Source organism: Pelodiscus sinensis, chromosome 20 (assembly GCF_049634645.1).
Source record: "Pelodiscus sinensis isolate JC-2024 chromosome 20, ASM4963464v1, whole genome shotgun sequence".
Lineage (NCBI taxonomy): Eukaryota > Metazoa > Chordata > Testudines > Trionychidae > Pelodiscus > Pelodiscus sinensis.
Window position 1 is genome coordinate 23,339,801 of NC_134730.1, and position 27,009 is coordinate 23,366,809.

Here is a 27,009-nt window from a genome sequence, read left to right on the forward strand (position 1 = left end):
GGGTCGTAACTTTGAAAACCACTAGGTCCTGCAGCAGGACGTGTTCAAATTCCGCCGGGGGGGGGCACATTACAGAGGGCCAATTAGCTCAGTAGGAACAATAGAGATGAAACAGGTTATCAGACAGCTACTGTGATCTGCCCCATCTCCATTGCATTGCCTCGTGCTGCCATTCACCCATCTATGTTGACACCACCCCCAGTACCGATTGCCAGGAAGAGGGCTGCAGAATAGAGGGGAAGAAATGGAAAGAAGCAGAACACAGGATCCCCCGGAGCTGTACCTAGTGTTGTCAGGATATAAAGGCAAGGGCTATGATCGCTCAGCACCGTGCCTCAAAACAGTGGTGCTGCAATCGGATACTTGTCACTTATGTTCCCGTAACACAAGACCTAGGGGTCACCCAATTAAATTAATAGGTTGCAGGTTTAAAACAAACAAAAGGAAGTTTTTCTTGACGCGGCGCACAGTCAACCTGCGGAACTTCTTGCCAGAGGGTGTTGTGAAGGCCAGGACTTCAACAGAGTTTAAAAAAAGAGTTAGATTAATTTACGCAGGTTAGGTCCATCAAAGGCTATTAGCCAGGTTGGGTAGGAATGGGGCCCCTCGCCTCTGTTTGTCAGAGGATGGGAATATGCAACAGGGGAGGGATCATGTGAGGATTCCCTGTTCTGTTCATTCCCTCTGGGACACTCGTCATTGGCCACTGTCGGCAGACAGGATTCTGGGCTAGATGGACCTTTGGTCTGACCCAGTGTGGCCGTTCTTATGTTCTTAATGTGTTCAGCACTGGTACAAACAGAGAAGGCAGCTGGGGCCTGTTTTCAGAAGCGCTGAGCACCTGTAGCTTCCCCCCAGCATCAATGGAAGTGGCAGACACTCAGCCCCTCGGACACGCTGGCACTAGCAGGCGAGGCCCGACTCTCCAGACCTGGGCGGCTCTGGCAACAGATACTGCCACCCCTTTTGGCCAGCGGGCCACTTATTTTAGTTCTTCATGTGGATGTCAGTGACTCACTTTAGACACCCACACTTTAAAACTTTGGCTCAACCGATGCTACTTGAAATCAAAGCCGCCTTCTAATTCAAGAGAAGCTTCTATTCTTGCAGCCATTCAAGGAGGCCCACCTTTAGCATACTGTGGCACGCTCCAAAGGAAGAGCCTTCAACTTCATAACATCATAAAAATAATGTGTGTGAAGCATATTGTGTGCAAAGGTTTCTCGAGGCTTCCCAGAGTTCGACCATCCGAGGCTGCTGATGCACAGCTAGAGGGAAGCAGAGGGGCAGATAGATGGATGCGTAGGGGGAAGAATGCAAATAGGTTTTCAGATGTGAGATGGGGTGTTTGTGGGGCAGAATTACAGTGTCCTGCACCAAGAACACGATCCTAGAAAAGCAGACACCAGGTGACTGGTGGGAGCATGGAGGTAAAGGGGAGAGACTATTCCCTGAAGTAGTTCAGGGAGAGTTTCAGACAAAGGCCTACTTCTCCATTGCCCTGCCCATTGAGCAGTCGTTAACACTAGTGTCAACTGGAAGGATGTGTGTCTCATTCGCACTAGTGTAAAGCACCGTGCTAGGGGCACATAGTGGCCCACGGATGAGGAACTAGCATCGCGCTGCTTGCTTAGATGCTGGGGAATGGTGCATCAGAACTGTGTGGAGTACTAATTCCTAGGGTGCGTGAGAAGGAACGACAGCAATACAGATTGAACCTCTCTAGTCCGGCACTCTCTGGTCCAGCAACATCCATGATCCGGCATGATTTTAGTCAGCTGGACGTCCACGTATCAGAATTGTGGCCAGGCTTCCTGTAGTCCCATATGGTTTGTTTACAGCCACCAGTCCTGGCTCTCCGTGTTCTGTGCTGTTATTTAGCTCTAATTTACCCCTAAATGTCTTCCGAGAGTGTCCAGCAAGCAGTGGAAGTGTGGGTGATGCTGCTAGACAATCTTGACCTCCTGTGGTTTGGCAAATTCTCTGGCTCGGCACCAGTCAGGTCCCCAGGGCCTGGACTAGAGAGGTTCAATCTGTACAACGTGCATTATGTAGAATGTACCATTTTGGCTGTTTACTGCTCCACAGCATTCTCCTCTCTGCTTTCATTTAGACACCAAGAAACGGACAAAATCATCTTGCCCTGCACACTGAGAAGCAACAAAGTCCTTCTGGTAAGTACATCAAAAGGATTCGGCTGCGGGAGTGCAGCTGAGCGATCCAAGGAAAACACAGGGAGTTTTCATTGAAATGCAAACACTGCTTCTCACCAGACTAAAGCACAAACCTCTGCTCCAGCATTTAAAGGAAAAAAAAAATCTTGTTTTTCCACCATGTGCAAGTAATAACAGTGCTGGGAACAAAGAGTTTCCATGAATCAGTAGCAGCCCCAGAGTCTAATTCAAATGGATTCTTCAGTTTGAACAACAAAGATTTTCCACTGATCTTCCAATCAGAAGTCAAAACTATTCACCCAACAAGATCTGCTCTTATTTAAACTTTCATGGCCGACGGTGATTCTTTGGCTTGGATGGGTTTTCTACGATGACAGATATTCTCCAGTGCAGGCTGGTTTCCATACTAAAGTCCAAGACCAGGATTTTCAGAGTAACAAAGTGAATGCCTAACTTGATCGTCAGCCAATTAACTCACAAGCCAGGGTCATCAGAAGAAGTGGGCTGTGCCCATGAAAGCTCATGATACCATGTACATGTTTTGTTAGTCTTTAAAGTGCTACCAGACTATTTGTTGTTTTTAAGTTTAAGACAGGCTAGATTAGTCTCCTGAAGTCAGTTACACCAGAGATAAATTTGGCCCAGGTTGTATTGATTTTGTGCAGCAATGCACTGAAACAAAATGCATCCATGTCCAGAGGGCGGGGCCAACTTTGCCTCCTAGTATCAAGAGAGAATTTTGCGCATGATCGTTCAGATATTTGGGTAAGCCAGCGATCCAGTCATAGAACATCTGCAAACCCTCTAGCGGAATCAGCTTCACACACTTTTTTTAAATGAGACAAAGTGGGGTAGGTAATATCTATTATTGGACCAACTGCTGTTGGAGAGAGAGACAAACTTTCAAAGACAAGCTCTTTGAAGAGCCTGTAACAAGCCCGAAAAACTTATTTCCCTCACCAGCAGAAGTTGGTCTAATAAAAGGTATCACCTGCCTCAACTTGTCTCCCCAATGCTGTGGAACCAGAATAGTCTTAATACCACCATTTACACATGTTAATGACAGTTGATGTGAAATAAATTATTCCCAATGGCAAGCAGGAGCATTATTATCTAACCCTCCCATGTGATGAGTATCCTCCTACATCTTCAAAACTCTCTTTGGCTTAGTTTTCCAATGCTGCTCTCCGGTGCTGGGTCATAACCATCATAGATTGTATCCACCTGTGCTAGAGCAGTAGCATCTCAGGACAGTGACCGTATCTTTTATGTGTTTTCCCAAGTGGCATGTATACTTACAGCACTAGAATAATTTAGCTCTCCTCCAAGTGGGTGTTTATACCATCTATCTAGGGTCCCTATTATTACTGTGTCCGAGTGCCTCGGTCTTCAATGTATTTATCCTCATAACCCCCTTGGGAGATTGGGAGTAGTCAACCTGTCCTAGTTACAGCTGGCGAACGAAGGCCCAGAAAGACCGAGTGAGTCGCCCACGATCACACAGCAATGAACTGGGGTCTCTCAAGGACCAATCTAGTGCCCAAGTCACTACAGCATCCTTCTTTTCTCTGGCAAACTTCTGGCTCATGGCACTGCACAGGGAAGCGAGAGCCACCAAAAGGAATGGCAGTCGCCTAGAACTACACTGACATTTGCAAAACGTAAATCGGCCTCCAAAAAGAAGTCCTGCTTTTGCCAGCTCCTCCCTCCCTGCCACAAAACATTTCAGAGAAGAAATTAAATGGCCAAACAAAACTTTACTGGAAACTCAAGACAGGGCTTGCCTCTTGGATATGCTTACTGCAGGTTTTGCTGTTGCTAATCTAGCAATGGCCAATTATATACAATTATAGGGCCTCGTTTTGTGTTGTAATTCACTCTATTCATGATAACCTCTAATGTGTTTTGGAAGAGATTGGGGGCGGGGGAGGGAAGGGAGAGGAGAGGGGACGTGGGAAAGAAGAACTTTAAATCCTAAAAACCAAACCAAACCAGCTGCTAGGAAACAGGGTAAGTTCAGCAGGACAGTCACGGTACGAGGGACACCTTTAAAAAACAGCGAGGCTTGGGGCTGCTCATGGATGCAGACGTTAGCCTTTGGACAAAGCTCCACCCTGCATTACAACCAGGCTTGTGTTACTAGCCGTGACTACATCGTCCGTGACAAAGATGCCATGGTAGGTCTGAAGCCAGAATTGGCAGTTGCACTGGCACTTCTTTTACTGTAAAGGTACTGAAAGCTCGTGGTCCTCACACGCCCACCCCCTTACATCCATTTAACACCACATAGCTCTCGAGGGTGGAACTGAATGATGGAATCTAGCTAAAACAATGTAGCTCACCTGTGGGTACCAGTGGGCGTGAATGTACCTCCTTGACCTCCCCTTTTTGTAGAGAGGAGAATACAAGGCTATAGGAAGAGGGTATAACCTCACGGAAGTCAATAGAGTGAGAACAACTTAAAACCACAGCCAGGGAGGGGAGAGCAGGCAGCATGTGTTTCTACTGATGGTGCACATCTGCACATACGGCGAGGTGCATAAGGTGCCACAGGACTCCTCGCCGCTTTTGCAGATTCAGCCTAACACGGCTACCCCTCTGATATCTGCACATAAAATTTATTCCACACATGGCCGGAAAAAGTTAGAGAGAACATTGCCTTCATCCCTTACCTGCCGATTCAGACGGATGGACAAGATGTTGCTAGAATAGCTATAGTTACAGATCTCGGTCCCTTTCTTAAAGTGGTAGACGTTCATTTGCCGAGGCTTGGTGTGACTCACCACGACCACCAGGCTGCTGGAGAAGAGGCGCTCCACAATATAAACATCTGGGATCTCATCTGTTCAACCAAAAGAAGATGAGGACAACACTTTCATCTTGGGGGCTTGGCTCTTTAAGAGTAAAATCCCTTATATGCATTGTGCCTATCTCAGGAGTTGCAGGGTTAGATGCTTAGTGTGAGAGTTCTGCTTTTGTTATACACTAGCAGATGTATTGAGGTCCTTCATTCATATATATATTTTACATAAAAGGAAAACATACGTATTTTTGAAATGATTGTATTTTTAAAAAAATATAGTGTTATTTTACTGAAGTTAATTTTAGTATTTTTTAAATGGGAATTCCATCAAGTCTATTTTTTTCTTCATCCCTATCAACTCATCATGTGCTACGTTTTAACCAAAAAGGGCTGTAGTCAATTTGGTTTCCAATAACATTGTCTTTTAGTTTGCAAGCCTTAAGCATTGATTTAGCGGTGCCAAAACAGAGCACTGCTCCCAGTTTCCCTGTTTTATCTCTTTTCTGTAAGGGTTATTGAGAAGCAATCCTATTGCAGGTTCATCCTATTTTTCTGGCTCATCTTGGTTCAGTCTCTTTCAACAGTTGTTTGTGATTTGTTGATTCTGTCTCTGTCCCACTCCAGGCACATCCTGTTTTCCTGGCACAAGCAAACCCTTACCTTGCTTTAAATTATGATCAGAGCAAGCTCTGTACCAAATTTGGTAGCCCTAGCTCTTACTGTTTAGGAGGAGTTCTTGATCAAACAAACTTTTAAATATACAGTAGATTACTGTTGCTTGGAATGACTTCAGGTAGGCCTTCAGATGGGGATGTGCACAGAGCCCAGACAGGAAGGGGTTAATGGTTTTTCTTTTGGAGATAGGAACTTAGTGCCTGCAGTAGCTGCACACCTGACTAGTCTGGGTTGGGCCCTCCAGGTGCAGTTAATTAGAAGGGAACAGGCTCCCTCATGGGTGTTCACCTTAATCAAGGGAGCACATGTCCTCGGAAGAAGCTGGACAAGCTCCTTAGAGGGGAAGAAATGGATCCGTGAGCAAACAGAGCAGGATGCCCTGAGGCAGGGGACAAGCACTGCGTAGTCTGCTGGTATTTCCTGTGAGTACCTGCTATGTGGCTGCTCTGGGCTCCCTGAGAACAGGAATGGCCCGAAGGAAGATAAGACACAGGATAGTCTCTGCTGCACCAACCCTCCAGATGCCTTGGAGCCAAGGTACTTGGGTTGACTTTCTGTAAATAGAGGACTCTTTCTCTTCCCTCCCCAACCCTTCCTCCCCAGATACCCTGGGAAAGGTTCCCCCTTTTTCACTCTAGCTACAGGCAGCCAATATTTGCCCTTCACTGACCAGATCTGTGCTCATGGGCAGCTGGTGAAGGCAAGTCATAGCTCCACTCCTTCAGCCCGAAGTCACACCCTTCCCCCAAGACCACGCCCCTTCAGCAACCCCCAGCCAAGTCCTGCCCATCCTAAGCTCTCAAGCCCAATCCTCCCCATTTGGCTGGAGTGCCGGGGCTGCAGTGCTCCCTGGCAGCCGAATACTGTAAGCAGTTTTAGAAAGGCAATGCCTTTGCTTGCCTACATTACCCACTGCCCATGCCTGTGCAAACTAATTCTTTGTTGCTTGGATTACAGTATTTTAAGTGAGAGTGTAAAAACAACAGGCAACTCTGACAACAGTAACGTTTTAATATGAGTCCCCTAAATAGTGTGGAGTGGGACTGGCCCCCTATGTCAGCCCACTTGTGCTCTACATCTCTTGTAGGCTGTCACTTGTACCAGTCATCTGTGACACTCTAAACACTATCAGCTTCCAGTGTTGTAGGAACTGTGGCATCTTAAAAACTAACAGATTTGAGCATAAGCTTTTGTGGGCAAAAACCCCATTTTATCAGATGCTGACAAAGTGGGGTTTTGCCCACAAAAGCTCAGGTCCAAATAAATCTGTTAGTCTTTAGGGTGTCACAGGACTCCTTGTTGTTTCAGCGGGTACAGGCTGCCCCCAACTTGAGACGTGATCAGTTCCGGGGATAGTGTCGCAAATCGGAGGCGCCGTAACTCATAAGAACGGCCATACTGGGTCAGACCAAAGGTCCATCTAGCCCAGTAGCCTGTCTGCCGACAGTGGCCAGCACCAGGTGCCCCAGAGAGGGTGGACCAAAGACAATGATCAAGCGATTTGTCTCCTTCCATCCTTCTCCAGCCTCTGACAAACAGAGGCCAGGGACACCATTTCTATCTCCTGGCTAATAGCCTTTTATGGACCTAACCTCCTGAAATTATCTAGCTTCTCTTAAACTCTGTTATAGTCCTAGCCTTCACAGCCTTCTCTGGCAAGGAGTTCCACAGGTTGACTACACACTGCGTGAAGAAGAACTTTCTTTTATTAGTTTTAAGCCTGCCCATTAACTTCATTTGGTGTCCTCTACTTCTTCTATTATGGGAACTAATAAATAACTTTTCTTTATTCGCTCTCTCTACACCACTCATGATTTTATATACTTCTATCATATCCCCCTTCAATCTCTTCTTTTCCAAACTGAAAATTCCCAGTCACTTTAACCTCTCTTTATAACTTGTTAGTCCACATTTACGATACGTGTCGTATATCGTTGTAAATGAGGGGCCAATGACGCAAGTCGGGGGATTTTGGCCCCCTTCCACACCTACAGAAAAGGTCGTAAATCGGGCTGTCACAAAGCGGGGGCCTCCTGTTCACACACAGATAACTAGCCCTCTGAGACTTGTTGTTTGAACAGTGTCCCTGAAGGCTGTGGAAATCCAAGAGGACAAGTCTGTTGCAGGAACACTGTGTGGTTCCAGCTATGTTGTGTTACTGAAGTGCACCTTGATCGGTTGGGACTACCATGCTTTTTAATAGGTGGTGCAACACAGCTGGGCAGATCAGTATTCATGAGGCTAAATTGTTATAATAATGTTAAAGGGCTTTGGCCGAGCACCTAGGTAAGCAGGCTTCTTAAAATCTAGGCTGATCTTGGCAAACAAAATTGCATTTTATACTGTTTGGTAACATAAAAGTTGCTCAGTGGAGTCAAACCTCCTTGCAGATGGGTCCCTAAAAGAGAAGTGCTGGTAGCAACCCTTATTCTGAATATCAAACTCAGGTAATGCAGGCGGAAGACTGAAGTTGTGAGTCTGAAACTTACTAGCCATAAAGTAAATGAAAATTCTTCCATCTTTTCGTGTCTGCAACTCAAACCTGAGTTCAGCTAACCTATGGGAACTGAGAGGCAGACCTACCAGAAAGCAAGACTGTTTAGTGTCTACACTTCATTCAGTCTGAACAATGGAAAATGTCAACTAACAACCTATCAATGAAAAGCTCTTAAATGCTCAGGTCTAGCCACCTACACTGGTGTTAGAAATACTACTAAGAATGTGTTTCCAATTGATTTTTTAAAAGCCTGCCAATATTCCTTTAAACGTATCTGTAACTAGCACCGCTCTAGTCCAGTGAGGATGGAGCAGAAGCTGAGGTTATCTTTGCTACAATAGGAAAGTTAACCAAATGGAATTGCTCCTTAAGGAAGATTAGAAGAGCAGTCATACAAACTAAAGACGATCACCACCCAATATTCTGCTGCATCAAGGTAAAACAAACTTACAGTTTTCGTAGACGTGGTCCAATTGTTCCACAGAACTTAGGGAGAAAAGCCTGTATCCGGTTTTGGTTCCAATTGCCAGGGAGCTGCAAAAGACAAAACTTGTGCCAATTAGTTTGTAGTGTCTTGCTCAGATGTTGGAAACCATTCAGTATCACAGAAAATGAAATTAATAGTACAATGTGTCATTTAGAGGGAGCAATTCCCCTGGTCAAATATGCAAATTTCAACTTAACAGATGTAACCGTCTGCCACAGTAACTGAGTTTCTATCTGTTAGGTGCACATAACAAGCAATTTGCATCGGAGGTTGATAGCTTACCAATGCTAATTAAGTTGCAAAGTGTCCTGTGTGGGCTGGGTCTACAGCCTATCCCTTGCACTCACAGACCTTGGGAGGCAGGCCAATCCTCGCTTACAGACAGCCCCCTGATCTGAAACACATACCACCAACCACACACCCCACAACAGTAACACCAACACCAACACTAGGAACTAGGGATGTGAATGGTTAACTGGTAAGCCTCACCCTCTCCACTCGCTGCCAGTTAACCAAATTAAACAGGATTTTACATCCCTACCAGGAACCAATCCCTGCAGTAAACCCCGTAGCCACCTCTGTCCACATATCTACTCTACTGACACCATCACTGAACTTAACCACATCAGCCATTCCATCAAAGGCTCATTCACCTGTACATCTACTGATGTGATATACGCCATCGTGCACCAGCAATGCTCCTCTGCCATGTACATTGGACAAACTGGACTATTTCTATGCAACACAATAAATGAACACAAATCAGACATTAAGAATGGTCATATACAAAAACCAGTGGAAGAACATTTTAACCTCCCTGGACACGTAAACTTGTAACTGCTGAAAATTTCACGCAAGGTGATATCAGTTCCCTGGGAGCTGGTGTGCATGAGGTGGGGAGCCATCTTTTAAGCCAGCTCTCCTCACTTACTGGGAGCCTGTGTGTAGCCATGAAGGTTAACCATTGAGCCCGGGCTCATCAGTTAGCCGTGTACATTGTTACACTTTTACATCACTACCCTGGATACACAGATACAGATTTGAAAATTGCTATCCTCAAGAAAAAAAACAACAAAACAAAACCAACCCTTCAAAAACAGGCTGCAACGTGAAACTGTTGAGCTGGAATTCATATGCAAATTTGACCCCATCAGAATGGGTCTGAATAGGGATTGGGGGTGGCTCACTCATTACCATAAGTAATTTTCCACATTAGGTAGTATCTGATGCAGCACTCGCATCTCTGTATGCCTACTATCTGTTTCCTTTGTCTTTCACTTCATGGCTACGTCTAGACTGGCCCCTTCTTCGGAAGAGGCATGCTAATTTCTAACTTTGGAATAGGGAAATCCACGGGGGATTTAAATATCCCCCGCGGGATTTAAATAAACATGGCTGCCGCTTTTTTTCCGGCTTGGGGAAAAGCCGGAAAAGAGCGTCCAGACTGGCGCGATCCTCCGGAATAAAGCCCTTTTCTGGAGGATCTCTTATTCCTACCATCGGACACCTCGTTCCTGTGAGTGCTGCACAGTCTTGCTTCACAGCGGGGAAAAACTGAAGTGCTCTGGACAGGGCCATCCTTACCCACACACAGAATACATAGCTGCATAGACCACAGGAAAATCTGGGGCACCGCTGGGTCTTAATGTCCACCCATCCCCCTCTTCCTATCCCTGTTCTGTGGTTCTGCTTCCTCCAGAGAGGATCCAAAGGTCTCAGAGAGGAAGCAGTGTTAGTCTGGAACTTGAAAAACGAGGAGTCCTGTAGCACCTTAGACCAATACAAATATATATCTAGTATCATGAGCTTTCTGGGAAAAACCCACTTCCTCAGAGGAGCAGATTGTCTCTGTCTGCCAGGGCCCACATGGAGAGCTGGGGCTGCCTGTGGCCTCAGCCCAGCCCTCCACGGTGGTGGAGAGGGGGGAAAAGAGAAGAGAAGGGAGAGACTGGGGCTGGCACACCCTTGGCACGGCCCTGGCATGGCCCTTCCCAGCAGTCGGGGAAAGCTGCACCCGGTGCAACCTCAGCCTGGCCCGCTCCCCTGGCAGCCTTGGCACAGGCCCGCCACAGCCCCTCTAGGAAGCCAGGGGAGAGCTGAGCCTGGCGGTCCCTCAGCCCAGTCCCCCTCCTCCTGCCAGCTGCGGGGAGAGAGCTGAGGCTGGCGCAGGGGGCGGGGAGGGCGTAGAGCTGGGGCTGGCGTGGCCTCAGCCCTTCCCAGTTGCTGGGAGGAGGTGAGGGAGGAGCCTGGTCTGGCACGGCCTTGGCCCTGCCCAGTGGTGGGTAAATGCCAGGGCCAGCCAGGATGGTGGAGGGCAGCAAGAGTCGGGGTGGGGGGAAAAGCCCTGGTTGGCCAGGGGCAAGTGGGGATAGCCCGGGCTGGCATAGTTTTGGCCCTGCCCAGCAGCAGGGTGGGGTGGAGAGCCAGGGCTGGCCAGGGGGCAGGGAGAGAGCTGGGGCCAAGGTGGCCTCAGGGCTAGGCCCTCCTGCTGTTTTTAGAGAGGATCTAGTTAACTTAAAAGTGAAAGCAGAACACTGAACCTGTGAAAGAGCCGTTCAAGTGATCACTAGGGATGTGAATGGTTAACCAATAACTGGATCCCGTTAACTGGTGGGGGCCTGCCACCCACCTCCCACTTCAATCAGTTAACTGGTTAAACATTAAACATAACTGGCTAACCAATTAAACAAGATTTTTACATGCTTAGCGGTAACGAAGCCAGTTAACAGATGTTTTCCAACCCCAGGTTGGCTGTGTACTGTGTAAGGCCCCATAAATCCTAAAACTGGCCCAGTCTATGGACATACCCCGCTATTTGGCTTTTACACTGAAGTCTCTATTAACGGCTTTAGATTTTCAATACAAATTTGTCACATTCTGGCATAAATTCAGTGATTTGCCCGAGGTCGCACATCAAGTCTGAGGCAGAGCTGGGAACAGAACAGACTTCTACTGCCAGCATTAATTTAGTACCTATTAACATGCGATCTCTGGGTTCCTTAAAAGGTCAGTACTCTACCCACTCGACTGTCCTTTCCCAATGACGGAAAAATATTCCTCTTGCGTAAGGTAAAAAGAGCAGGGACACAGATGTGGCAATTTCCTGCAGTATCTCTGAAACTCCTTACTGAATTAAGTTAGGGTGTCTTTGGAATTCTTGCAAAGGCTACGAATTATTGTGGGCCGGGATGATCAAAGAACTACACTGAATAATGTCGCAAACAAAGAACTTTCAGGACACTCCATGTGAATTGAATTTCCTGAGAAGTATGGAGGGGGGAGGTAAATGCAGTTTCCCCACCCCCACTTATGCAAAACCATCGCCTTTTAAAACTATGGCCTGAGAAGGTGCAACTGCCCCATGTAGGGTTACCAGGTAGACCCCCCCCCCCCCAAAAAACCGGACACACTTGATTGTGGGCGGGCAGGAGGGGGAGGGGAAGGGACCGGCCAGGGGGCGTGGGGCTGGCTGGGAGGAAGAGGGGCAGGAAGCAGAGCTGGGGAAGATTGGGGGGGCCAGACAGGAGGAGGAGGGGCTGGAGGAAGGGGAGCAGGAAGCAGAGCTGGCGGGGGGGGGGGGGGTGCAGCCACTGGCCGGAGCCAGAGTCCAACAGGCCGCACCCCCGGCAGGCACTCCCTCTAGTTGCTAGTAGAAGCCGGGCAGGGGAGGGGCTAGGAGTCACTCCCCCTGCTCAGCTTCTGCTGGCAACCAGAGGCTCCCAGCTGGGAAGTGGGGCCGTGCTTGGCACTGGGAGCTTCTGGTTGTGTGCAGAAGCTGGGCGGGGGAAATGGCTGAGAGCTCCCAGTGCCAATAGTGCCCCGCCTCCCAGCTGCTCCCCCGCCCCTTCAGGCTTCTGTATGGCGCACAGCCGGAAATTCAGAAAATACTGGACATTGCACACATCTGGTATTTTCTGAATTTTTCTACCGGACAGAGGGCGTAAATACCAGACTGTCCGGTAGAAAACTGGACACCTGGCAACCCTAGCCCCGTGCTGGCTAAGAAGGGTTGAAGTAGGCTGGAGGGACCCTGTGCAGAAGCCTAGCCAATCAGGGAGAGGCTTTTAAGGAGCCAATCAGGGTATAGCTTGCTGGGGCAGCCCTGTATAAAAAGAGCAGTTCAGGAGAAAGTAGGACTTAGGCCCTGACCAGGGAAGGTGTAGGACTGTGTTCCCAGAAAAGCAACTTCATGAGAGCAGTGCTGGGCAAGCTCAGGGGGACTAGTGAGGGAGGCTCCAGCCTGATAACCTCCAAAGGCCAGGAGGATGCCAGTCGTCACAGGGGGAAGTGGCTCAGGGAACGACAGAGTAGAGAAGGTCAGGACAAGGCTGCCACCACTGGGTCCCTGGGTCAGGACACAGAGCAGCAGGTGGGCCTGGATCCCCTTGCAACACACCTTACCACTAAGGCATAACTAGCACAGGCTGTGGCTTGCCCCTGAGATAAGGAGCTAGGCTTCAGGGCCACAGTGGTGGGTGAAACGGAGAACTGCTGATGCCCTCTTGGGAGGAAGGCGTGGCCCATACAGACTGCAGCTGCCCCCTGAGACTGAGGGGCTAAGCTTGGAAGCCACAGTTGGCCAGAGTGACAGTGGAGACATAGGACTGCCAATAACCCCCCTGGAAGGGGGCGAGAGGCCACTGGAGCAGACACTGTGGTTGGGTCTGAAACCCGAGCATGGACCGCGGAGGGGGGAGTCGCCAGCCAGGAGGAGGCGCCCTGTTGCCCAACCAAATTCCACAGAGCAACCAGCAGGAGGTGCTGCAGCGGAGTGCTCGCCCCGTGACCTGGCCACTATCTGCTCATTGCCTGTCCCCAGACTCTGAAAATGGGAGGGCCAAGGTGTATACAAAAAGACTGAACTATTCATGGCTGGTCACCGCAGCCTTAGCTTAGAACCGGAGAAAAACCATTTTGTGAGGTTTGAGGATTGACTCGATCGGGGGATGATTTCTGACAAGCCTGTCAGAACACGTACGAGGGATGTGATGGCTAAGCATTAAGTGAGATGCTTACCAGCTATGATTAATTGGTGGGCTGGAGCAGCCCCTCCACCCACCATGGGCAGGGTGTTGTTCCAGCCCGGTGGGGTCCACTGTAGGCAGGGGCCACTTCAGCCCAGCTGGAGCACCCCCTCCTCCTCCCGAACAGGCCCGGCTAACTGATTAACCAGAATTTTACATCCATAATGAATACAGGCTTTTATCGTGTTAATGTTTTCTCTGTAACGCCTTCACGTTAAGAATAATTGTGCTTCCTTCAAGAGCCATGTGGTAACTGCTAGCAAGTATGCTGTTTATAAGCCTGTAGACAGGAAGCAAAAAGCAGACACTGGCCTCTGTAGACAGTTGGAGGACTTGTCTCCGCTACCGGGTGGCGCCATATCACGGCGATCAGTCCACTGGGAGTCAAGTTAGCAGGTCTCGTGAAGACAACTAAATCGACCACTGATACTTGGGGCATCTACTCTAATATGCCACCCTCATGAGATGAGTAAGGGGAGTTGATGGGAAAATTTCTCCCAGTGACATACAACGGGGTGGACCATAGTTCCCACTAAGGCGTACATCTGCGTGGCCGTGCACAAAAAATTCTTTCCCCGCCCACCTCCTCTGGAGAGCCACGCAGCAGGGGGCCAGCTGAGACGGCATGGTGAGGAAGCCGCTGGAATGGGGGGCCAGGATGTGCTGTGGCCACATGGCAGAGGCCTGTTCTGGTGGCCGGGAGGGCCGGGATCTGTTCTGGTGGCTGGGTCTGGGAACGGGACCTGCCACATGATGGGGAGTGGGGTCTGCTCCGGCAGCTGGGAATGGGACATGCTGCATGGTGGGGAAAGGGGAGGTTTTCTGCTCCGGTGTGTGTTAATCAATTGGGTACCATAGTGGCACACATCCATACCAGCACACATGACCTCAATACTGTGCACAAGCCAAAACTCACTCCACTCGTGGTTGGAACATCTTAGAGGGAACACTGCTGTGGAACCTGCTGTAAGTAGATCTAAGATACACAAGACATCCCTCCTGACTGAGTCGAAGTAGGTCTCTGCCCAAGAGAGGTAATGACTGAGGACCTGGAAGCTGAAAAGCAAGTGCCCTCGAGGGACCACATGGAAGGAAAGATAGGTGCAGTTTCCCTGGACTGTGACAGGAATCCCTTGGGTTTGAGGGTTGGGGAGGAGGAAGGGTGGTGTTAGTCATTAACTTTAATATACTAGGTGGATGAAACTTAAGCAGCGTTACAAAAGCTGTGAGAACTTTCATACATACAAACATCTCCAAAGCTTGCTGGGAGGGAGGGAAAAGGAGGAACACTTGTTAGGATACCAGTAAAGACTTCTAGCCAGCAGAAGCAAGACCTTTCTCTGGCTGCAAAGCATCGAATCCAAGACTCTGTCTTAAAAATAGTGGTGTTTTGGGAGAGCCGCGAAGACATAACTGGTTTGGCTGCTGCTGCCAGGACATCAAGAAAGATGCTGCTGCACAGCTGTGTGTGTGCAAAGTGCAGGCTTTTTTCCCCCATAGCCAGAACTTGGCTCAGGTAACTGTCAACATCTAGGTTTAAATCAGCAACCGGTTTAGAAACTCAGACAAGGGAGAACAGTGAAGTGTTTGTCTGGTACTGCTCTCAATCCGTGTAACCACATCAGAAGCACATCACCAACTCCGTCAAAGCACTCTTTGTTCAGATACTTAACTGGAAGTGTAAGATAGCAGTGCAAACATAATAGAATGCTTTCTTGCCAAATCTCTAGAAATATTGGTAGCTACGCATTTCTTGAATACATAAATAAGGATTTCTTAGCAAACAGCTTTGGTCTTGTAGTACAGTGCAATTGAACTGTCAGTATGCAGCCTGTGTCTCAAAGGGAAACTTCTCTTAAGTGACCACCCAAGCAGCCAGTAAAAGTCGCACTCTCCTACCCACAGTCAAAGCACAGGTTAAGGAAAACTGAATTTGGCTCAGGGACAGCTATTGATGATTGATACCAGACATTTATCAAGAACCACACACGTACCTTGGTGCTGGATATCTAGTAAATGGCATAACAGATAATTCAGCTCTTCTGCAAGCTAGCGTTCTAGCATACAGAACACACTTTGTCTTCCAACAATACCTATGCATAATACCTCCACTGGTGAATTATTAACCCATTGGGGAAAACCTCTCCCCCTACTTCTGCAAAATTGTTATGCTGGATTTTCAATAGTTTTGAGATATTTACTTGGAGCTACCCATGGTTGAGATGGATGACTAAATAGTAGGAAGAATACTGTTCACATTTAGTCTGGATAATCAACATGAGGGATGTGAAAGGCTCCAGCCCTGCAGGGCCTGCTGTGGACAGGGGCTGCTCCAGCTGTCCAAAGCAGCTTGTCTACAGTGGGGCATTCATGTTCTCTCTCAGTGGTGGGCTGGTACAGCCTCCCCTGCCTCCACCCACCTCCCTTTAATTAACCAGTTAAACAGGATATTGCATCCTAATCAACCCCTTTACTTCCTTGTCTCTTCCCAAATATATTGGAGGCTACACGCAACTCTCGTGGCTATGAAAGCAGATTGTCACACCTAGGTTTATTTCAGCCCTGACATTTAACTCCTGGGTGAAGCTGGCATTAAGGATGTTAAGAGGTGGGTAATTGGCTAATTGTGTAGTTGATACAAATGTTATCGACTTACACAATTAGTCAATAAGGGAAGGCTCTCCATTCCGGCTCATGCCAGGTCCAGGAGCTATCACCATTGTGGTTCTGCAGCTTAAATGTAGTAGGAACTGGGCACGCAGGCAGCCTGGGGATGGCCGTGAACAGAGGCTCCTCCAGTAGTAGTCGTTGTCCTCAGGGGGTCCCAGTTCCCCACTGGGGATGCAGAGCAGTCTGTGCTTGCAGTGAGCCTGGGCCCTCCACAGGCAGAGGCTGCTTCATGGCAGCCTCCCCTGCCCCCACCCCCACGCTATCAGAAGCAGCAACGTGGTGAGGGGCAGATGGCACAGTGGAGACTGTGCTGGGGGGAACTGGCTTTAAGCTGGCTCCCCCCAGCACTGGCTCCTGCTTTCCCCCCCTTGCTGCCTCTGATACAGAGGTAGTAAGGGGGAGGGGGTGAGAATGTGAGTAGTCAACTTGACTACTCAATAAGAATGCGAATAGTCGACTCGACTACTCGATAAGCCTAGGCCTATCCGGTAGTCGACTACAGCCGGACCCCGACTTACGAATGAGTTACGTACCAAACACTAGGTCTTAACTCGATCTGTTCATAAGTCGGATTGCATTCACTTATATATGGCCGCGCTGTTAAGTGCAGATTTCGTTCGTAACTCGGGTTCCGGCTGTATAGGAGGTTGATCGTAAATACAAATGGTCGTAAATTGATGCATTCGTAACTTGGGGAGCAGTTGTACTTGCTTACATCCCTAGTTGGCAGACACCTGCTGTGCCTCAGTTTCCCTGTCTATAAATGGGAGATATTTCTCACCTGCCCTTGTAAAGCAGTAAGACAGGGATGGGCAATAAGTTTTGATGGAGGGGCCACTCCAAGATTTTGGTAAGTGGAAAAGGGCTGCACCTGCACTTTTCTATGCAGATGGTGTGTGGTCTAGGACAGAGATTGGGCACAGAAAGAGCTTAGAGTAGGGAACTGGGGTGCAGGGTATCAGAAGGGCATGGGTGCAGGAGAGGATTCTGACCTGGGGGAGGGGTATAGGAGTGGGTGCAGGGTCTGGGAGGAAAGTTATAACCTGGGGGGGAGGAGTGCAAAGGATTTGGATGGTGAGCTAGGGCAGGAAGGGGGGGTGACCTGAAGCAGGGAGTTGGGGTGTCAGAGGGAGTGGGGTGCCAGAGGCAAGCTCTGGCCAGGAGGAGTTTACCTAGGTGGCTCCTGGCCAGCAGCCCATTGGGACCCTCAGGCATACTCTCAGCCTGCTGCAACCCCAGGGCTCAAAGCGACTGGCTGCTGTCTCCATGTGAATGCCAGGAGTGGGGCGGGGGAGAGGAGGGAAGACTTTGTACACTGTCTCACACCCCTAGCACAGTGTCTCAGCTCCCACTGCCAGGAACCAGCCAATAGAAGATTGTGCTGGGGACAGGTGCAATGCACAAAGCCTTCCCCCACAATTGTGTGGCACAGAGGCACAAGGAGCAGCCAGCTGCTTTGAGCATGGGGCTGCTCCCTGCCTGAGGGTCTCAACAGGACGGGCTGCTGGCAGGACTGAAAGGTATGGTGGGCTGCATCTTGCCCACCCCTGCAGTCAGATCACCCAATGGAAGCTTCACTTAGCATGCTACCATGTAAGTCATCGTGCCAAGAAATAGCTCACAGCTGAACTACTATTTAAATACCCCCTCTGTCAATAAATGCACACTGAGTGGTTCTAACAAAGAAGCAGGGGCATGAAACTAAGGCTCACAATCTCTACAGGCATCTAGATGTTGCCATCCCCACTATGTAGTTAATATCAATGCATCTCATGACCGGCCAAGCCCTGAATGCGCAACAGCGACACGGAGTGAGGAAAGCACAAACTGGTAAAGCAGGAAGCAGGACGTGAGATGGGATTGAATTCCACTGCCCTAACCAGATCACACTGAGGATGCAACCCTACGTTGTGACAGGTCAACACTCCCCCTTGGCAACAACGCTTTGTGCATTGCCACAGACGCACGGCCCTGGTGGTGTAACAAGTACACTGGGGAAGCTGCAGCAAGCCTTTGGGATATGAACCAGGTTGGCATAAGCAGCCTAATCCCATGAAATGCCTTGTCGCTAATTTCCAAGAATGTCCGGGTGCCCAAGCACCTGGCAAGATTGGGCCCAAGGTAAAGTGGTTTGGCTTGAGGAGGAGGAAGGCTGTCTGTACGAGGGATGTTGTAAAGCAGTTAATTAGGTAACTAAAAAAAATCATAGTGGTTACATGCTGTGAGCTCTGCATTATAAGACTCCTGGTATCAAAGCAGCACGGGGTGCCAGCTAGCTCCCTGGCATATAACAGTTACAGTAACTGGTAAGTTCATGTACTGAGGGAAAGAGGAGCTCTGGAGTTAACTTGCACACCAACAGCCGGATATCCCTGCTGGCCGAGGCCCAAACATAGGACAGATAAATATTATTGTACAGGAAACTTCAACAGTGTGACCCTGACAGCTCTGAAACAACTGTCCCTATGGTCCAGGCTCTGCCATGCTGAAGCCAACTCTTTCCCAGCAGAAGAGCTGTTCCTGTGTGGGACAGAGACAGGGTTGCTGGGTCCCAGGCACAAGCTGGAAAGCCTGAGAGTCAGCAACAACCAGCTAAAGCCCCGCCTGGTTCATCAGACCCACGCTGGCCCGGGCAGCGGCCTGGACTTGGCCTGGAACCAGCAGGTACCAGAGGAGGCCAGGGAGACACAGCTGTCTCTTTGTTCCTGTTCCAGGGCAGCTGCCCTGCCACAGGGCCAAGCAGGAGATGTGTCTCTCTCCTCCCCCCCGGGGAGAAGTCAGAGCCAGGTCCTCAGCCCCGGTGGCTCTCTTCCCCCGGCCCCATTCTCCCCTTTATCCCTGTCTGACACTTGCCCTCCTCTCTCCCCATCTCCACGGGAGCCGCTTGCATGCTCCTGCCCTCATTCTCCTCTCCCCCACCTCTAACTCCATCCTTCCTCCATGGCCCCCACCCTCATTCTCCCCCCCCATAACACATCCCTCCTCTCCCACCCTATTCTCCCCTCCCCCTCTTCTAACTCCATTCCTCCCCATGCATCCTGCCCCCCATTCTCCCCTCCCCCTCTTCTAACTCCATTCCTCCCCCCATGCATCCTGCCCCCCATTCTCCCCTCCCCCTCTTCTAACTCCATCCCTCCCCCCATGCCTCCTACCCCCTCCTCCTCTGCCCCCTTCTAACTCCATCCCTCCCCCCCATGCCTCCTGCCCCCCATTCTCCTCTCCCCCCCTTCTAACTCCATTCCTCCCCCCATGCATCCTGCCCCCCATTCTCTTCTCCCCCCTTCTAACTCCATCCCTCCCCCCCATTTTCCCCTCCCCCCATTCTCACTCCATGCCTCCCCCCCATTTAGCGCCCCCCGCGGTCCTACGTGCAGTCCTGGTTGTAGGAGAAGCAGCTCAGCGCCTCGGGCCCCCCGGCCGGGCCCCCTCCCGCTGCGGCCTCCATGGGCGGCGCGCGGCAGCCCCAACCTCGCTCGCGCCCGGCCTCGGTGGCTCCCCGGGGGCCCGGGCTCCGCTGGCCCAGCTGGAGCCGCCTGAGGCCTCCCATTGGCCGACGGGCGTTCGGACGGGCCACCTGGCCCGCCCCTGGCCGGGGTTCGGCCTATCGCGTGTCTTTCTGAGGGGAGGGGCGGGGCCAAAGGCGGCACGCCCCGCCCCCGGGGCCAACAGGGCCGGTTGTGATTGGCTTAGAGGGGAAGAGCCGCTCCCTGAGGCCACGTGGTTGTGTTGTGGTTGCATCAGACTGGACTCCTGACAGCTGTGGGGAGGGGGGGCAGGGAACAGCTGGAAGGGAGGGAACAGCTGGGCTGGGCCCTCGCGGAGAGACGCGCCCGCTGATTGGGCAGCTCGGATGTAATCTGTAACCCGCATCATTCCACTGTCTCAGTGGTTCTGCGCTTCCCCCTCTCCTGCACCCGCCTGATTGATTTAGCAACTCGTGTCCCAAATCAGCCTTGTGCCAGGCACCGGGCACACACATAGCAAGACAGCCCAGGTCTCCCAGAGCTGGCAAGAGAAGGCCCTCCTCTCCCAATAGGGTTGCCAGATGGTTTCAACAAAAATAGACACACTTGACATTACATCACAATCTACATTACATCTTAGTTAGAAAATAGAAATGTCCAGTATTTTCTCAATTTGTTTCCCAAACAGAAAGCTCAAATACTGGACTGTCTGGTTCAAAACTGGACACCTGGCAACCCTACACAAAGACTGAAGTGCATCTTGACTCAACGGTGAACAGCCTCAGAGGGTTCTCCCTGTCAGTCTGTTAGCTGCAAAAACAGCCAGGAGTCCTGTGGCACCTTAAGGCCGTGTCCAGACTCAGGGGTTTTTTCGGGAAAAGTAGCCTTTTCCCGAAAAAACTTCCCCTGCGTCCAGACTCAAGCCGCGTTCTTTCAAAATTATTTCGAAAGAACGCGGCTTTTCTTTCGATGGCGGTAAACCTCGTTTCACGAGGAAGAACGCCTTCCTTCGAAAGTTCCTCTTTCGAAGGAAGGCGTTCTTCAATGTAAAGAGGCCGTCTTCGAAAGAGAGCATCCAGACTCGCTGGGTGCTCTCTTTCGAAAAAGCGGATTTCTCTTTCGAAAGATCCGCCTACAGTCTAGACGCGATCTTTTGAAAGAGGCTCTTTCGAAAGATGCTTTCGAAAGAGCCTCTTTCGAAAGAAGCCTGCAGTCTAGACATAGCCTAAGAGACTAAGGGTATGTCTATACTTGCACCCTCTTTCGAGAGAGGGATGCAAATGCAGCTGAGTGAAATTGCAAATGAAGTGCAGTTTTGAATTTCCCATGCTTCATTTGCATAATCGCGGACTGCCGCTAATTCAAAATACTCTATTTCGAAATAACAAACACTGTGTAATAGCGGTTGTTTCGGGAGAAAACCCTTCTTCCCAAATAACTGGTGAACCTCATTGTATGAGGAATAAGAGTTATTTCGGAAGAAGGGTTTTCTCCCAAAATAACTGAGTCTACAAGGTGTTTATTATTTCGAAACAGGGTATTTCGAAATAGCAGTGGTCCGCGATTATGAAAATGAATCACAGGAAATTCAAATCCGCGCTTTATTTGCAATTTCGCTCAGCTGCATTTGTATTCCTCTCTTGAAAGAGGGTGCAAGTGTAGACATACCCTAACAGATTTATTAGGGCATAAGCTTTCGTGGGTAAAACCCACTTCATCAGAGAAACTGCAGCCACATCTGAGGAAGTGGGTTTTGCCCACAAAAAGCTTATGCCCAAATAAATCTGAGTGTCTAAGGTGCCACGGGACTCCTCATTGTTTTGACTCAAAGGAAGCACTTGATGTATGTAAACTGTAGGGACAGCTGTAAATCCCTGCAGAAGTGGGACCTGACTAGACTAGACCAAGAAAGGGTAGGAAAAGGGGAATAATACTTTGATCTATATTTTACTAAGGCACAGAGAAATCCAGTAACTTGACGAAGGAAACAAAGGATGCCTATGGCAGATCTGAGAAACCCAGAACTCCTGACCTGAGTCCCAGTCAACTGTCTTTAAAACAAAGACCATCCTTCGCCATCATATAAGTAATTAAAGTCCTTGGATGAAGGGTGGTGTAAAAAGTGCCAAGTATATTGTGACCTTGGTGGGGTCAAGCCAACTAGCACTCATGCAATGTGACTAACTCATCTGAAGAATAGTAAAAGAAATGTAGCTGTGTTAGTCTAGTGTAGCTGAAACAAAATACAGGACTATGTCACACTTTAAAGACTAACAAGTTTATTAGGTGATGAGCTTTCGTGGGCTCTTCCACTATTTGATCTGAGGAAGTGGGTCTGGCCCACAAAAGCTCATCACCTAATAAAACATCTTGTTAGTCTTTAAAGTGCTACATAGTCCTGTTTTTTGTTTCATCTGAAGAAGTGGGTTTTGCCCACCAAAGCTCATGATACAAACCTCTCTCTATCTAGATAGATAGATAAAAATTAGTCTCTGAAGTGCTGCAGGACTACTTTAAAAAGTAGACTAACACAGCTATCTTCTAAGACTTCTTAGCAGAGCAATTAATCCTACACATTGGAATGAAACGATTTATATCACATGTAGAACCAAACCTATTAAATAGAAAACACCAAGAAAAGGGAAAACATGCTTCTAAATCACAAATGTTCTAAAAGTTCATATAACTAAACTAATGGTTAAATAAACATCTGTATTGAGACTTGAAGACAGAGCCTGCCAACCCTTAATTAGATGACTAATCCTCATGTGAGTGCTAATGTCAGTGGGAACACTGTACGTGAAAGAGTACCATGAGAGTAGTGGTTGTAGGCACATCTCTGAACCTGTGAATGGGTCCACAAATCACTCCAGATGCTTGTGTCCACATGCCTGGATGAATCCCTTTCCACAGGATCTAGTCCCTAAATCTCTCTTGTTTCAGTATTTTAGAATTAAAGACCCACAAACATGTCAGGAATGATCAGTCTCTGACAAAGTGTTTATGTTAGGGAAAGTTTCTGTTAAAACAAATAGCTCCAATTTAATATTATTTCTGAGCTCGTGCTGACATGGGTTTGGACTCAGCTCAGTGATGCTGATGGCCTGGCCTGGCAAATGGTTCTCATGCTCAATGCAATGTAGAGATTAAGGGTATGTCTACACAAGGCATACTCCAGCAGCACAGCTGCAGCATTGCAATAGACACACTTACCACAGTGATGGAGGTATGGAAGAACTCTTCTCTCGCCCTAGTGGTATCTACACTGGGGCTTAGGCTGACTTAATTACCTCACGCAGAGTGACATTTTTCACAGCCCCGAGCGATGTATTTAGGCTGAGCTAACGTTGTAGGGCAGAGCTAATTGGGAAACACAGCAGGGGGAAGAGTTAAAATGAATAGAATTTCAGGAAAACACTTCTATTAATATTAAGCCTTTTAAAAAACATAGAAAAGCTTGTATTACATGACCTCATATTGTCCATAGAGTTTAAGCAGTGCTGCCGACCAGGGTAGGGGGAGAGGGGTAATTGCCCTGGGGGGATACAGAGGTAATTGCCCCAGGCCCGGTGGTTCTTAGGGACTGGAGGTCCCTGCTATTGCCTTTGCAGCTGTGGCCCTGGGCCCCTTTGAATTGCCACCAGAGCACCACTCTGCATGACTTTGCGGGCTAGGGGGCACTAAGGGCTGACTGCCTTGGCCCTGCCCCTTCCAGGGACATGGAGCCCTCCCTCCCCCGCCCCCACCTTGCCCCTGGCTGTCAACCCTGCTGTCTAAAGGGGAGTAGAGCCTACCCAGGAAGCAGTGCAGATAAACTTCATGCCTGGTTTTAAGGAACTTTGTCAGATTAGCCACTATAATCAAAAGCTTACACTTCTGGGGTGGTGATGATAAAATTTACCCTTGGAGGTTTTTAAAATGATACACATGCAAAATCCAGTCACAAGAGCAACTGAAATTTGTGTAATACAAGTTGCAACCATACTTCTGTTTTGCCATCCAACACTGTCGCAACTGCGTTGACCAATCTTTGCAGTATCTGCCTACAGCTAGTATTTCACCTCTGTGGTGAAGACACTCTACGTGCCAGTAAGATAATTGATGATGGAAGTGGCCTCAAGAAATGATCACCAACTCTGACAGATGTCAAACACCGCTGAGTCAGACCAGGCTAGGGTGACCATATTTTCCTATGCTGAATATGGGACACCTGGTAAAATTACTCATTTTCAAGTGAATTCAATGGCAATCAATCAGAACTACACATCAAGTTGCCTGAGCCCCTGTTACAAAGAAATACTGCCTAGCTAGAGTTTTTGTATTTACCTGCTTATCTTTAAGGCTTGCACAAGGAGAGGTGACGCACTCTTATTCCCGTACACCTCTCTCACATGGGGCTGAGGGTGACTGACCGACCTGACCCAACCATTGCTGCCTAGTGCTCTTCATCCTGCATGCCTGGCTGGGCCTCTGAAATGGACCCACTCCTCTTGGTACCTCATCGTCCCAAGGCAACATATGGGGGGAATGCAGGGTCACATGGCCCCTCCCCAGATTTCTGTCTTTCGGAATGGCATGGGAGGGAATTTTTTTTATTTTTCTAGATTTTTTTCAATAAAAAGGTTTTACAGGAGTCTAAGCGTAGTGTATTGTATCAACACTATTTCCTTTATCAATCAAACTTGAAACCTTCCCAAAAACGGTGTCAGCATATTCTGACAGGATCTATTTTGCATAAACCCATGTTCACGGGCATTCATTACATTCCCTTCCTTTAATTCTTTACTAATTGTGCCCCATAACAGCCAATCCATTCTCTTGCTGAGACTAATGTTAGAATGACAGGCCTATAGTTACCCAGGTCATACTGTTTACCCTTCTTAAACACTGGGACAACAATAGATTTCTTCTAGTCCTCTGGAACAGTCCTAGCATTCCAGGACTGAGTGAAATCAACACTCACTGGCCAAAGATGTCCGCAGCCAGCTCTCTTCCAACTCTTGGATGCAAGTTACATGGACCTGCTCATTTAACAATCTCTAACTTTAGAAACTATTGTATTACTGTACTCCTTTCATTCTGCTAATCTCTCTGAAAGAGATCACATGCTACGACTTTATCATATTTTCCCCAGACATTCTTACCTTTGGTTTACATTTATTACCATGTGCTTCACCTTTCTTCTAATTGTTTTATATACAATGTTTTAAAGCTGCTTTCATCTCTCCTCTCAACCATGTTGAATTTTTTTAACTAATATGGCCTCCTTCCTCAGTTGTGCCTTTTGGGGCATCTAGAGAAGTGTTCTTAATTGGGAATTAAGTAGTTATTAACAGTTCACAATAGTGCTGGAAGGGCATAACAAGTGGGGTTCCACAGAGGGTCTGCTTTGGAATAGATTCTGTTCAATATCTTTATCAACGATTTAGATGATGGCACAGAGAGTACAATTATTAAGTTTGCAGATGATACCAAGATGGAAGGAGTCGCAAGTGTTTTGGAAGATAGGGCCAAAATTCAAAATGATCTGGACAAACTAGAGAAATGGTTGGAGGTAAAAACAGGATAAAGTTTAATAAGGACAAATGCAAAATACTCCACTTAGGAAGGAACAATCCGTATCACACACACAGAATGGGAAGTGACTGTCTAGGAAGAAGCACTACAGAAAGCGATTTAGGGGTCATAGTGGATCACAAGTTAAACATAAGTCAACACTGTGACACTGTTGCAAAAAAAGCAAACATGATTCTGGGAGGCATTAACAGGTGTGTTGTGAGCAAAACACAAAAAGTCATTCTTCTGCTCTACTCTGTGCTGATTAGGCCCCAGTTGGAATATCGTGTCCAGTTTTAGGCATCACATTTCAAGAAAGAGGTGGAGAAATTGTAGAAGGTCCAGAGAAGAGCAACAAAAATGACTAAAATAAAGAAAACATGAGCTCTGAGGGAAGGCTGAAAGAATTGGGCTTGCTTATGTTAGAAAAGAGAAGACTGAGAGGGAACATGATAGCAGTTTTCAAGTGTCTAAAAGGGTGTTACAAGGAGGAGGGTTACAGGAGTCCGAGTAAGAAGTCCTCTAGCTTGCCATTATTTGGAAATAATGGCTTGCCGTGTAGACGCACTCTTTGTTATTTCAGAATAATGTCAGTTATTCCCAATGAACGCTGCTGTGTAGACGTACCCTGAATAAAAGGGTATGGCTGAGCAAGATGTAAGTGCACTGAAAGAACAGAAAATGCAAGTACAAATGCTTTGTCTTTTGCAGCATCTGCAATGGTGATGGTGCTGTTGAAGCTGATCCAATCCAGGATTGCCCCATAAGAGAGAAAGAGGCCCCTTGTATCCATCCACCTGTGTTCCCCATCTCCAACAGAAGCTCACCAAACAACATCTTTGAACCCCAAAGACCGGGGCAGGACTTGTCTTCAATTCCTTTGATGTAAGCTAAAACATCCCATTGCATTGTAGCAAGTGGTATATTAGGAATGTTACAGGGCACAGGCCCAAACCAAACAATAATAGAGCAACAATTATGACTGGGAAAAGGAGACTCGTGATTCGGGGGAGGGTACTGTGTAAAACTGACTTAAGCCTCAAACCAGACTAAGCAAGGTTGTTTCAATGGAGTTCTGGATTATTTTGTGGGTTCATCCAATCCCAAGATTCCAAGTCACGTCCTAAGGCAAATGAACTCAAGACAAAATGAAATGGAAGGAAAAAATTCCCATAAATGTCAGTAAACAAAAATGGCCATTCTCCCTACAGTCTTGTTTGCTGTTTTCAAGGGTTGGAGCATCAAGCTAATCTTTGAAATGAACCATCTAATGTCTCATTACTAAACTCCTAGGCTACGTCTACATTGGCCCCTTTTCCAGAAGGGGCATGTTAATTTCAGAGATCGTAATAGGGAAATCCGCGGGGGATTTAAATATCCCCCGCGGCATTTAAATAAAAATGTCCGCCGCTTTTTTCCGGCTTTTAGAAAAGCCGGAAAAAAGCGTCTACACTGGCCCCGATCCTCCGGAAAAAGCGCCCTTTTCCGGAGTCTCTTATTCCTACTTTGAAGGGCGCTTTTTCCGGAGGATCGGGGCCAGTGTAGATGCTTTTTTCCGGCTTTTCTAAAAGCCGGAAAAAAGCGGCGGACATTTTTATTTAAATGCCGCGGGGGATATTTAAATCCCCCGCGGATTTCCCTATTACGATCTCTGAAATT

At 48.3% G+C, this 27,009-nt stretch overlaps 2 protein-coding genes across 7 annotated transcripts in view; one reads left to right on the plus strand and one right to left on the minus strand.

Annotated features, from left to right (window-relative positions):
- WIPI1 (WD repeat domain, phosphoinositide interacting 1) overlaps nt 1-19,857 on the minus strand; it is a 44,860-nt gene extending 25,003 nt beyond the window's left edge. The window contains exons 1-3 of the mRNA XM_075903985.1: nt 19,699-19,857; nt 8,601-8,683; nt 4,847-5,016 (exon numbers count right to left, since the gene is read on the minus strand). Of these exons, the coding sequence (XP_075760100.1) occupies nt 4,847-5,016; nt 8,601-8,683; nt 19,699-19,775 (330 nt within the window). The 5' untranslated portion in view covers nt 19,776-19,857. The remainder of the gene's footprint in view (nt 1-4,846; nt 5,017-8,600; nt 8,684-19,698) is intronic.
- ARSG (arylsulfatase G) overlaps nt 1-26,617 on the plus strand; it is a 147,242-nt gene extending 120,625 nt beyond the window's left edge. For 2 of the 6 annotated variants that reach the window (XR_012896912.1, XM_075903980.1), the window contains one exon: nt 2,114-4,847. The gene's annotated coding sequence lies outside the window, so the exon portion shown is untranslated. Of the gene's footprint in view, nt 1-2,113; nt 4,848-26,061 lie in introns of those variants that run through there. The other 4 variants (XR_012896913.1, XR_012896916.1, XR_012896914.1 and 1 more) reach the window with 4 other exon arrangements.
- Nucleotides 26,618-27,009: the final 392 nt, after the last annotated feature.